Source organism: Notamacropus eugenii, unplaced genomic scaffold (genome assembly GCF_028372415.1).
Source record: "Notamacropus eugenii isolate mMacEug1 unplaced genomic scaffold, mMacEug1.pri_v2 scaffold_102, whole genome shotgun sequence".
Lineage (NCBI taxonomy): Eukaryota > Metazoa > Chordata > Mammalia > Diprotodontia > Macropodidae > Notamacropus > Notamacropus eugenii.
In genome coordinates, this window is record NW_027325148.1 from 139,807 (window position 1) to 153,041 (window position 13,235).

The 13,235-nt window shown below is 37.1% G+C and overlaps 2 protein-coding genes across 5 annotated transcripts in view; one reads left to right on the forward strand and one right to left on the reverse strand.

The window, feature by feature from the left end:
- Positions 1-4,250: 4,250 nt before the first annotated feature.
- On the reverse strand, positions 4,251-12,817 carry LOC140517030 (synaptonemal complex central element protein 1-like). Of its 3 annotated transcripts, none has more exons than XM_072627889.1 (13): positions 12,734-12,817; positions 11,711-11,830; positions 11,140-11,199; positions 10,710-10,784; positions 7,890-7,937; positions 7,483-7,537; positions 7,134-7,223; positions 6,268-6,331; positions 5,594-5,660; positions 5,182-5,317; positions 4,978-5,067; positions 4,694-4,775; positions 4,251-4,493 (listed from the first exon to the last, which is right to left on the reverse strand). In XM_072627889.1, the coding sequence occupies exons 2-13, from the start codon at positions 11,760-11,762 to the stop codon at positions 4,398-4,400; spliced, it is 915 nt and encodes a 304-aa protein (XP_072483990.1). In that variant the 5' UTR covers positions 11,763-11,830; positions 12,734-12,817; the 3' UTR covers positions 4,251-4,397. The 3 variants fall into 3 exon arrangements, with proteins under 3 accessions (XP_072483990.1, XP_072483991.1, XP_072483993.1); XM_072627890.1 differs by having other exon boundaries at positions 11,711-11,813; positions 12,734-12,800; XM_072627892.1 differs by lacking the exon at positions 11,140-11,199.
- A 1-nt stretch (position 12,818) lies between these two features.
- LOC140517031 (high mobility group protein B3) overlaps positions 12,819-13,235 on the forward strand; it is a 37,023-nt gene continuing 36,606 nt past the window's right edge. For both annotated transcript variants that reach the window (XM_072627896.1, XM_072627893.1), the window contains exon 1: positions 12,819-12,906. The gene's annotated coding sequence lies outside the window, so the exon portion shown is untranslated. The remainder of the gene's footprint in view (positions 12,907-13,235) is intronic.

Below are 13,235 nucleotides of genomic sequence, written 5' to 3' on the forward strand. Positions count from 1 at the left end.
GTCCACGTTTGAATAAGACAGAGTATCTAGGGACAACAACAGAAACAATGACAGAGAGAGGGATAGAGAGGAAGACACAGATAAAGACAATGATAGGGCACTAGACTGAGAGAACTAGGGTAAGTGTGAGAGAATAAGTGTGTTAAATTGTGTGTGTGTGATTTTGAAAGAGTGTGTATGTATGAGTTTTTCCATATGGGAAAGAGAAGAGACCAAGAATGAGTGTGTGTTTGTGTTTGTGTGTGTGTGTATGAGACAGATAGAGAGGCAGAGAGAGCTTGTGAGTGTTTGAGTGAGAGTATGTGTGCATTAGAGTAAAAGAGAATATGATAGTGTGTTCATCAATGACTGTTTCTCTGTGTGAGAGAGACAATATCAGAGAGAGAGGGAGAGAGAAATAGTGAAGAAAAGAGAGCCACAGGGACAGACCTAGGTGGACTGTGAAGGACTAAGTGTTAGTGTTCTACTCTGTGTGTATAGTTGAGACAGTGTGTGGGAGACTTTGGGGTTAAGAAAGAAAAGCTAGCAAGAAACAATGTGTGTGTATGTGTGTGTGTGAGAGAGAGAGAGAGACAGAGACAGACATACAGTGAAAGGAGAGGAATCTGTGAGAAAGATATTGAATATATGTGTGAATGAGATTTATTTTTGCGTGAAAGAGGGTGTGATTGAATGTAGGTGTGTTTGTTTGACAGACATTGGGTGGAAGACAGAAAAAGACAGGGAGAGCATGTGTGAGCTGGACAGGAAGAGGAGAGAGAGTGTCTAGGAGGGAGGATGAGAGGGACAGAATATTTATATGTCAATGTAACAGATTATGTCAGAGAGAGAGACAGAGACAGAAAGAGACAGACAGACAGAAAGAGAACAAGTGTCTGTGTAAGACAGAGAATGGGACAAAGAAAATGAGAAAGAGTGTATCTATGAGTGAATCTGTGTATCCGGGAGATACAGTGTGTGGCTATGACTGTGTGACAGAGGATGTCAGCAAGGGAGAGAGAGAAAGGTGAGTATGCAAGATGATGTGTACGCATTGCTTCGTGTGTGTTTTGAGACAGATTGCCTGTGAAACTATGTGAGCGAAAGAGAATGGGTGTGAAAAAGAACACAGTGACAAAAATTTTGCAAGAGTGTGGCTGAGAGAAAAAGAGAAACAGAGACAGGAGAGAAAGAGAGAGAGAGAGAAAGAGAGAATATATGTGTTGGAAAGTGTGTGCTTTTGAGACAAAGTGTGGGGAAGACTGGTGGTATGAAAGAAAAGACAGCAAGAAAGAGTATGTGTGTATTTGTGAGTGTGTATGAGTGAGAGAAAAATAAGTGTGTGCATTGGCATGTGTGGTTTTGAGACAGAGTGTGTGTGAAACTTTGTGTGAGCAAGTAGAGTGCGAGAATGTGTATTTGTGCCTTTCTGTGTGTGAGACTGAATATGCAGGGAGGGAGAAACTGATGTGTGAAAGAGGCTGTCATAATAGTGTGCATGTTTGTGAATGAGGGATATTTTGGGTGAGAGAAAAATAAAAGTTAGAGAGAGCATGTGTAAATTAGTGTTAAAGAAAATGTGAGAGAAAGTGAGTCTACCAGGGAGTGTGTGTTTGTGGGAGACACAGTGTATGTCTATGTTTGTGTGAGAAAAAGTTTATGTGGAAGACAGAGAGACAGAGAAAGGGGATAAAAGTATGTGAGCGATTGAATATGTGTGTGCGTGAGAGTGATATATTTCTGTGTGTGATACAGCATGTGTTGTTTGTATGTGTGATCCAGAAATAGTGTGGGTTTGAGAAAAAGAGAGAGCAAGTTTTTGTGACAGAGATAGAGTATGTATGTCTTAGAAAGAAAGAGAACGTGAGAGAGTGTGTCTATGATAGAGTATGTGTGTGAGAGATAATGTGTGTGTCTACGTTTGAGAAAGGTTGACAGAGGGTTAGAGAGAGAGAGACAGAGACAATAACAGAGCGCCAGAGTGAGAGAACTAGGATGACTGTGAAAGATTAAGTGTATATGTTGAATTGTGTGTTTTTGAAAGACTGTGTGTGTGTGTGAGTCTTTGTGGGCTGGAAAGGGAAGAGAGCTAGAAAGAATACATGAGTGTGTGAGAAACATGCAGGTAGAAAGAAGCCAAGAGACAGAGGAAGACACAGCAAAAGAGACAGAGTGAGAGAGGGATAGAGGTGATTGTGAGAGGCTGAGTGTTTTTGTTGGATTGTGTGTGTGATTTTGAGACAGACTGTGTGTGAAATTTTGTGGGTGACAAAAGAAAAGAGAGCAAGGAAAAAAAGAGAGAGAGAGAAAGGGTATGCATGTGTGTGTCTCAGAGAGAGACACAGAGACAAAGACAGAAAGAGCCAGAGTGAGAGACCTAGGGTGAATGTTAGAGACTAAGTGAATTGAATTGTGTATTTTTATAGAGCCTGAGTTTGTGAAACTGAGTTTCTTCATTGGATTCTGTGTGTGTTACTGAGACATATTAAGTGGAATACTCTGTGAGTAAGTAGAGTGGAAGAGAGTGTTTGTGTTTCTGTGTGTGAGGTAGAGACTGAGAAAGAGAAAATGTATGAGTGTGTGTGAGAGAGATTGAAAATGTAGGTGAGTGGAAGAGTAATTTCTCTGTGAAAGAGGTTATGAATGTGTGTGTGTCAGAGTGAGTGTGTGTATGGGAACAAAACAGAATCTGTTAGAGAAAGATGTGAAACGGATGGATAGATACCGTGCTTGTGTGTGACTGAGAGACAGAAGCTGACTGTAAGAGACTGAATGTGTGTTTTGTGAGACAGTGTGTGAGAAAGAGAAGAGAGCAAGATGGAGTGTGTGTATGTGTGTGTGCTTGTCATCCAGGTAATTGGTAAGATTGTTAGTTTTGTCTTCTCCTGTTTAAGGCAACACTTTTCCCATGGTTCCTTCACTAAGGTGTTCTGATTTAAAAAATCTTTCCCAGTGTCTTAGATGATCTTTTATCATTTTTATGTCTTAGAAAATTACTGTCTGTTAAATAGAAAATTCTTGTTGAAAAATCATCCCAATTGTCTTTAAGTGTACAGTGACAGTTTTTTTTGTAGGATGCCTTTATATCTTTGAAAGGAATTTTATTAAAATTTTAATTGGTTCTGTGAAAAATAACCATCCTATAAATTGTGGTGGAAATGTCCTTGGCTTTATTGACTCAGATTTTGTTTGGATATTTTCCTCTATAATGATTAAAATGGATTCCTCTCAAGGTGTGTATTTTTGAACAGTTTGTGATGAGTTTGTCCACATTCCAACCCATTCTTACTTCTCATCCCAACATCTTTCATCAAAATGACTTCTGGTATACCTTGCTGCTTCATAAGTGGAATCCTTCCTTTTTCAGCAAAGGTAATTATCCATTTCCAGCAGCATTTTCTACAAGGTTCTTCTATGACACATCATTGATAAATCTACTATGGATTTTTTTTGGGGGGAGAAATTCACAGAAAACATCCCTGCAGGAAATCATTTAACAATATGAATTCTTGGTCAAGTCCCAATTAGACTTATACTTTTTAATTATTTATACTTTTAAAATTTTGTTATATTTTTAAAATATAAAATGTTTAATTCACACAATTTTAAAACTTTTCCCCCATCTTTTAAATATCTTTCACACTTTCCCTGTCTATCTCTGTCTCTGTCTCCCTCTCTCTCTCACACACACACACACACACACTCACTCTTTCTAGCTCTCTTCTCTTTTTCATTCACAAAGACTTACACACACTCTGTCTCAAAAACATATGCACAATCCAATACCTATACTTAGTCTCTCAAACTCACCCTAGGTCTCTCACTCTGTCTCTCTGTCTGTGTCTGTCTCTTTTTTTCTCTCCTCTCTCATTCAAATATGATATAGGTCTCATTTAACAATTCTAGTCCTCCAAGATCTTTTCAAGTTTTTCCTCACTAGCACATAAATTACATTATTATTATCTATTATCTCAGTTCATATATACTACTTCTAACTTGTAATAAGAAAATTTTTAGGAGTTGCAAGTTATCATTTTCCCATGTAGGAATGTAAACAGTTAACCTTACTGAATCCCTTATGATTTCTCTTTCCTTTTCACCTTTCTATGCTTCTCTTTTATAGATTAAAGACTCTTGAGAAAAGAAACTATTTCACTTCTGTCTTTTTACCCCCAATACCTAACCCAGTGCCTGGCACCTCCTAGTTATTTAGTTGACTAATGGGCTAAGACCTTGCAACAAGGACAGAAGCACAGTCAGAGCAAAAAGCAGAAAATGAGAAATTCTTTATTTGGGTAGGCATCTCAAAGGGCAGGCTTGAGATGGGCTCAAAGTACAACCTACAAAGTCTCTCCAAATTTGTAGGGGCAAAGCTTCACCTCACTTATATGACAGGTGACAAAACTCCCTGCGAACCTTTAGGATGAGGATGAACCTAGTGAGCAAGGATCTTTGCCAGGACCAGGTCTGACTTGTTGATCTTTCTTCCATGTCCTGGGAAGCTCCATGACAGACTAGGCAGACAGAAAAGGATAAGGATGGACCCCGGGTCAGTTAATAGTAATCTCCCCAACACAGTCCTCTCCCTTTATTATCTGCTTTTTTATTAATCTCCTACATGACAGCCTCTATCTTTCAGATCTCCTTCTCCACTTCTCTCACTTCTCTCCAGTCAGATGGAGATTTTCCTGATGTCTATCTCTCCCTCACCCACCTTGGTAACAATGCCACTTTTCCCTTCTGTGTCTGTGTCCTTGGATTCTCTGAGGCCAACCAATTCTAACTCCCTCTTCAGCCTGTGCCAGGAGACAGAAATGGACAACACAAATTAGGATGGGTTGTACAAGGGAGACAGACAAAGAAAAAGGGAAAAAGAGAGTGGAAGAGAGATAAAGAAAGAGGGATAGGTTGACAAAAAAGGGAAGGAGGAAGGAGAGAGACAGAGAGAGAGAGAGATTAATGAAATACAACTAATACCCACTTCCTCTAGGGGCTCACCTTTGGTATTTCTGCTGTAGCTGTTGATAGTGTAGGGAAGCTGCTTCCAGAAATTCTGTGGCTTTCTTGTTTTCTTCCTCAAACAGTCGCCTAAAAAATATTGCTTGTAAGCTGTGTGTCCTGGGAAGCACTCCTCAATCCCCCAGACCTAGTCAATCCTCCTCTACTTCTTTTTCTTTCCCCTTGTGCCCAACAGAGGCTCACACAGCTGCAGCAGCCTCTTCACTGCACAGGAAGGCATCCACACTATTGATAGTTGTGGCTTCAATCTTGGTCTCACTATGGGTCAATCTGTCCAGCTGCTTCTGGATGCTGTCAAGCTTTTCCTGAGTTAGCCTTCCTGGTAACAGGAATACAAGTTATCTAAGCTGCCCTGTCATCAGGGATTTTCCTCTCCTTTCCAATCTCACTTCTTGAAGATTCTAAACAGGGTGGACACCTAATTTGGGCTACATTTAGGGCAAATTTTCATCTTCTACATCATGGGAAAAGGATGTTATCTTTAGGAGAATCTAGGATACAGTCCTAAGAATGGGGAAACTCATTTTCTCAAAACAAACATTACTCACCTTTAGCTTCTCATTACCCCCCTTCACCCTCCAACACAGTTTCTCACCCTCCATCAGGAGCTGTTTCTTGTTGTGATTGATGTTGCAGATTTCTTGGGACAATCTGTCTGCCTTCTAATGGAAGAAAGAATAGGAGGCCATCTGCACCAAAAAATCCCTCCCTCCTCAGTAATGCCTGTCCTCACACCCCACTAAAGATGACATGACTTGCCCTTGACTTTGTTTTGAGTGAGGAAGGGCTGTGTAGGTCACCAGCTTCACTTCTCCTCCTGAGCCATCTGGATCCAGTGACCAGATATTCATCAGGATGACTGGAGATGGCCCAGGATGCACTGGGAGACCTTGGGCCTTTCAGACTAAGGTCTTGTCACACTCTCACTAGAGGTCTTCTTTCCTAACGCACTCCTGAACAAGAACTTTTTTTTACATCACCAAAAAATGGTCATCTTCTTGAAAACTTCCAGAGATTGCAAATCTACTTTTCTTGAAACTATCTAAAAACCATAGTTGCCCATGTTAAATACAACTCCTTAATCCAGTGACTTCCTAACTACCTTTTCAATCCACCCTCTGCTCTAAACTAGTGGCTATTTCACTGTCCCCTTGTGCATGCTAGGTGTATCCCTTTGTTGAAGTATTCCCCATATTCTACACCCCACTTTCCATACTGCCTATCAATAACCATTTTTCTTCAGATCCTGATCACAGATAATCCCCTCACATGGAATTCCCATAGGGTCTTATGCTTTTCCATCATTTCTTCTAGTTGCTCCCCAAACTCCATTCTAAGGAAAAGGAAAGCACAGGATTAATGAGAGTAACTACCAAAAGAGACTAACCCTCCAACCCAATCACTAATCCCAGATCTGTGGAACCAATGAAGTTCCACTCCCCACCTGACCAAGAAGTTTTTTTTCTGGGATATAGTATCTTTCTAGAAGTATACAAAGATCCCTCCCACTTTTAAATACTAATTGCATTAAATTGTATTGCAACAATCTCATCACTTACAGAGTAACAATTCCAAAACTGAAAAGTTCACCATTTATCTAGTCTAGGCCTCTCACTTTGAAAAATCAAGAAACAAAGGGAGGGGAGAAGAGGGGAAGGTTAGTGTTAGGGTTAAATAAGGGAAGGATGAGCTAGGAATAAAACCCACATCAGTGGGTTTCTGGGTCTTAATTTCTTCCCCTGTAAAAATAAACGTAACTATGCTTGATATTTTCTAATGTCTAATTTTCTATGAACTTCTCAAAGTGAGAAGAGTTGCATGATAAAAGCCCTGGACAAATGGTCAGGAAACTCAAGAAACTGCAACTACATAACTGTGCAATCTTAGGCAAGTCCCATCCTATCTCTGAACCTCAGTTTTCTTATTTCTAAGTAAGATGCTTGGACTAGGTGATCTCCAAAGAGCTTTCAAGCTTTTTTCACTTCACTGCCATGATCCCTCCAGTCTTGCTTTGCATGTCTCATATTTGTGGGAAGACTCAGTCCTCTACTAATTTTCTTTAGTCCACAATCTCAATTTTGCTTTGAATTCAGAAACCATCAAGTAGTAGCCTAAAGACAAAAACAAATTTTTACCTCTGATTCCTTTTCTTCAGTTTTTCTTCCTGGATTTTGGAGTTCAACTCTGTTATCCTCTTCTTGTATCCTTCAGACACTGTCTGATGCCTGAAGAAAGAAAGGTTGAGAGAAAAGAACCTCAGAATACTCTATTTTTATACTCAGTACTTCGCACAGTAAATGTTAAGTCATAATAATGTCTTAATAAATTATTGTTACCTTGCCCTCACAAGCAAAATCACTACATCAATGCAAAACAAACATGGTACCTCAGCATTATTTTGCTGTGGCTTTTTCTCACTGAGTGCTGGAAATGGAATGAGTTCTAGTGAATTTACAAAAAGGAGAAATGAAAGAAGTCACCAACCTTAAGGCTTCAGTTTCTTTCTCCTGGCAGTGCAGGTGAAGGATCCTTAGAGTTTCTAGAATGAAAGGGGTTAAAAGGTAACCAAAAGGCTAGAAAAGTCCTTAAATGGCACATGATCTATGTTCTCAATCCTGCCTTTTTTAGAACTACTTAAACAATGGAGCCAAGTTCCCTATTCCCAATATGGCTAGTTTCTTCTTTTTCAAAGTATCCTATATATAACTACTTTGCATTTATTTGAATTTGTTCTCTTTATACTTAATCATAATTTAGTTACATATGTACTTATTGTCTTTCCTTTACAATATAAGTTCCTTGGAATTTGGGGTTATTTCATTTAATTTACACCTAATACAATCCCCAGCATACAGTAGATACTTTAAAAACATTTGTTCATTGGCTGATACCTTGCTTCTCAATCAAGATTTCCTTCAGTTGTGTCTCCTCCAAGCTCACTGCAAGTGACAGAAATTAAGAAGTCAGCCTTACTTTTCTGTCCTCCCCCACTCTTTGCATGCCTGGCCTACAGCAAGTTCACTGGGTTCTGAGTCTACTTGCCAAAATAACTTTACATAAGCACAGAAATGTCCATGTCATAATGATGGTGTTATGGGATTTGCCCTGGACCCTAAAAGGAAAACATCATGTCTTTGAAAGCAACCCAGTCCCTGAATTTTCCCACACATTTCAGTATTCATGCTTCCCACAAGGTATCTGGCCTTGATTACTTACTTTACTTGACACTTCTTAATGTCATCTAGACCCCCTTCTGTCTGACCTCTGGACCACCTCAGGCTTTTTGCCACTCCTTAATCTCAACTAAAATTTCTCACAGTCTTTTTCTGTATTTTTATATATAGTACCAGTGTTACACCCATTAAATTGTGCAGATTTACTTAGAATGTCCTCTGTTTCTCACAATAAATTCACTACTTTGAGTGGAAGGCCTGAGTGAACAAATTCTTTCAAAACAGAGTGCCTGTACCTTGAAATATGGGGTTTACCTCATCCCCAAAATGCATCAGGCTCCCCATGGTTTTTAGTGTTATAATAAGTTTAGAAAAAATAACCCCAGAGATTCCCTCAGTTTGCAGGTAACAAATTGAGGTTCAAAAGTACAATTTAAGTCAACTAAAAATAAATTCTTGTTTATCTCTTACAGCTCTTCTCAATTTGCTCCCAACCAATATCCATAATACAGTGTACTGTACCAACCCAGTCTGAACTTCTCTGTTTTTTACCCAAGTTGTTTTATTTCATTTCCCTGTCTTTGTAATACACAGTGCCTCATGACTGAAATATATCCCCTTTTTATCTCCACCTCACAGAATTCTTGTTTCTCCAAATAGCACTATTTGTAGTTCTGCCTGATTCACAGAACATTCTGGAATCATTGCTCAATAACCATTGCATAGTTTAACCATCATGTATGTGTTCTTCATATTTATTCCATATTTGCTTAGGGTTGTACCTAATGTCTTCCCCATTAGAATGTAATTTAAAGTAGAAATTTCATTCTTTACATTTCTCTCTTTTGTGCCTGGACCATAATGATATGCAGTTAATAAATGCTTGCTGACTGATTTGACATTGTGGTCCTTTCTTCATAAATTGGAAAATTCAGAGGAAAACAGAGAGGAAACAGGCTTTCACATTTGGTGTCATAAAGAAAAGATAATTTCAGGTTACAGCCTTGGGTGGTGAGTGGCTCTGTTTATGCCACATGTAAAGCAGTAAGTTGCCTACTGTTTTGAATCCATGACATGTAAGTGAATAGGATTTAAGTAAGGGAGAGTTGGGCAAAATCAGCAGCCTTACTTTCTCCTCCAGTCATGTAGGTGTAGTGGCCAGATATTCATCAGGACAAGTGGAGATGTGGAGGGAGATGTGGGCCCTTTTAAGTTAAGGTTTTTAACAGGTGTCAGTTTCACTGAGGCAATGCCTGTTCAGTGATTAAGACTTAGTAAGAAATGAGGCATATACACACACACACACACATTCATGTATATACATACATATACATATACACAAATATGTGTTTATCTGAGAAGGAAAGAGTGTCAGGATTTCTAGCCAAAACAGAAATACCTGAGCTTGGGATCTATTATTGGCTGACCAGCAAGTGCTGGAGTGAATTGGGTTTAAGATTGGTTTTTAAGAAAAAACAAAAAAGTTTGACAGTGAACTTTACATTTTTTTTTTGGCATTTTCAGGTAAAGGTGTGATAGGAGTGGAAGGATAGGAGGAAAAAGAATGGTGGGAAGAAAGAGATGAAAAGGAGATGGAAAGCAAGACATATAGGTACATGGATGTGGGAATGATCTTCTTTTCTTCCTTTTTTTCTATTCTTGTAGGGAGGGTACTCTGTCTAAATGGAATGTAAATTTAATTTCTAAACCTTTTGTTTTTCCTTTCTTAAAAAGCCGTGTTCATTTACCAGGTCAGTCTTGATATTATTCATAAGTCAACAAGAGGTTTGTGGGTGTTTTTGTTGTGGTTGGAAACCCTAAGGGTTTTTTATTTCAAGACTGGTTTTCTAAAATTTTTAATTAATACATGTATATAGAGGTTAAGAAGCTGTTTTCTGCCTTATTTCTTATTAGGCCTTAATTACCAAATGGGCATTGTGAAAGTGAGACTGATTAAAGACCTGAGGTTGAAAAGGTCAAGGTTTTCCAGTGCATCATAGGAGTTCTGCACTTGATCTATAAATTGGCACTTGACTCAAATGGATTTGGAAGTGAAAATGAGGTTGGTGACTTTGCTTTGTTGTGTGTCATTAAAATGCAGTTCAGTTGCAAGTTAGTGGCATTAATTCTCAGTTGTTATGGTTGTTTTTGAAAAGATAATGTAATAATCAAATAATTATAAACAGATAATATTTTAGGTCTTTTGTAAATGGAACAGTTTCAATGAATGGTCATAAAATGTAATCAAGTATGTGTGTTTTGTTTTGTTTTTGAAATTTTACTTTAAATTGTGCATTGTGTGAATTCTTGGAAATTGCATGTATCTGTGATTTGATAATGTTTGTGTCTTCTGTATTTGTCTATCCCTAATGTATCTATTAGTTATTACTGAGTTGTAGCAACAGTATTTGTCTGTGAGGAGTATTTGTAGTTAAACAGGAGTTCAAAATTTTTCAAGATTTCTTTGGCTCATAAAAATGTAAGTGTGTAAAGCAGTTAGGTTTTGGGAAGAAAAGTTTTTGAAATTGTGTTACTTACAGTTATCTAGTTCTTTTTCCAGGGATTGTCTGTGTGCTTGGGTCTCACAGAGTTCCTTATTTGCAATTTTCTTGGCTGTATATAGAAAGATGAAAAGAGATATTTATAAATGGACAGTTACACATTCTTCCTTTCCTAACTGTAACCATAAAATGTAGCAAGTTGCAGTTGAAAAAGTATGGAACTTTTCCACAGTTTTATGTAGAAATAAAATTCAGTATACAGGTCAGTCAACTTTTTCTTTTATTGGTGGTCTGTTAACATTCTTTAGTGTCTGGTGTCCTTTTATCATTTTCCTTTGAGTAATCTAATGTATGTATGTGTGTTTACTGTGATGTGTGAGTTAGTAAAATAAGTATTAAGCAGGTACAAGGAACACAGTGGGTACTGATATATTTTTCATTTTGGTTTTTTCAAAGCCTTGGCTCACCTTGTTGAAGTTCATTAATTCTGTTCATCATGTTTTCAAGCCTAGGTTGTGGGTTTCGTTCTGTAGGCAGGTAAGATGATATTGGGTTAGTTAATATAATGAATAATTTAGAAGAAGAATTCAAAGGGTTAGGCATTCCAAAATGTTTGTTATTTGTGGGTTTTGTTTCAATCGGTATGCATCAGAATGTTTATACAGTTAGGTAAATAGTGTCAGCATTGATGGGGCTTGAAAATTCGATGATCCAATATATTATTGATTGTTTTTGTAACTAGGTCTTGTGTAATGTTTATCCTTCCAAAGTCTACTGTTTTCCACATCGTCAATCAAGTAGTTAGTAAAGTCTTATATATCGGGATGTAAAGAAATGGTGTTCTGTTTTTTAGGAAGATTTATATTGTAGTGGATATATAAATATAAGGTTATGTTCATCCACGTGGAGTTATCTACGCGGATATGACTGGTTTAAAATAAAACATTTAAGTAGAAAGGGAGCAGTCATTGTGTAGAAGTGTTAGGGTTACAGTCGGGGTTATCCCAAAAAAATTAACTAGAAGTTAGGGTTACTCACCCTTTTTAAAACGACTGCCTTCACCTTCTTCTGCGTATGAGGAAGACGCCATGGTTACCGCCCTTTCTTCATCCGCTTCCAGTACTACGTATCAAGGTTGCGCCTGCGCAGGAGGTATTCCTGTACAAATTTTTTTTTTTTGCCTCCGTTTTTTTAATTAAAGTGTATTTATTTGTCTTTTTCATCGTCAGTTCCACCCGGATATTTTAGTGTAATTTATTTTCCATTCTTTCATTAAGGGAAATTTCCCCAAGATTTAATATTTCCTAATTCTTTGAACATACAAAGAATGGACTAGAAAAAGATGATAAAAATTGTAACGTGAAACTGTGAGGTGTTGCGTTTAAACGTTTGTTACTTAAAGCACAATACAAGTAACACTTTTTTAATGTGACCTTTTAAAATTTGAAAACACAGTAAAATTATACACTTCAAAATATAAAAAAAATAATAAAATTTTTTTACATTCAGCCTCTTTCTATAGTTATATTTGGGAAATTTCAAGTTTTGAATTTACTATCTTCTCCTATTTTAAACTAGTTACTGTTACTATCGAGAAGTTATCATCATTATACAGTGAAAAAAATAAAAAATTACAACAAATTCAGTGTAAGAAAAAACAAAGTTGTATAACAATCAAGGACAATCTTCTAGTAATTCACTAACATATAGTTCAGATATTCTAGTAAACAAAAAAACTACCGAAAGTTCTCATATAGTCTAGCGGTTAGGATTTCCGGTTTTTCAACTAGGCGGCCCGTGTTCGACTCCCGATAGGGGAACACTTTTTTTTTTTTAACAAACAATGTTTTTATAGTAGAATTTCTTTATATTTTTCCCCACAGATTTTCATTACTGTATTTCATTATAATTCCTTTCCGTCATGTTCCCTTATACTTAAGTTTACATATTCAAAAACATTTTTTCTAAAAATAAAAACTTCCTAACGAAACAAGTTCTTCAAAAAAATTTAAAAAACTTTGAACCACAAATTCCTTAAAATGTGATCCCATGCTTGTTTACCTGCCAAAGGCAAAAAAATCTTGTGTGTTCTAATGAAAGAACTGTTTCTTCAACAACATCTCTCTTAACATCACGCATTTACTTAGTCACGTGATTTTTAAACATTTATTTCCGGGTAACATCGAAAGTAAAGAGAAAACTTCTGGTTGAGACCCACATGATGCTTCTCCGAGGTACATTTTCTTTTTCTTTATGGTGTTGTTTTTCTTTATAAATTACTGATGGTAAAGAATAATGCATTTTTAAATGAGGTATTCAAATCCTACTTAGTCTCAACTGAAAAAACAAAATCATTTGTTCATTAATTAGCAAAAAAAAGAAACAAATACGCAACTTATATGCCCTTAAAATTCTGTTTATTTTTATACTTCTTAACTTTAAAATACACACAAAACAGCTAAGATAAAAATAAAATGTTTTAATTACAGTTTTGATGAGGAAACTGAATCTGACAAAATACTTTTTTTACAACTCACATCATGTAATTAAAACTACCACAAAA

Excerpts from the sequence above, each read along its gene's own strand:
- LOC140517030 (XM_072627889.1), bottom strand. The coding sequence starts at position 11,762 with ATGGCGTCTTCCTCATACGCAGAAGAAGGTGAAGGCAGTCGTTTTAAA. Across the intron at positions 6,332-7,133 it reads CTGAAGAAAAGGAATCAGAG|AATGGAGTTTGGGGAGCAAC; the intron begins GTAAAAATTTGT and ends CCTTTTCCTTAG. Across the intron at positions 4,776-4,977 it reads CTACAGCAGAAATACCAAAG|GCTGAAGAGGGAGTTAGAAT; the intron begins GTGAGCCCCTAG and ends CTCCTGGCACAG.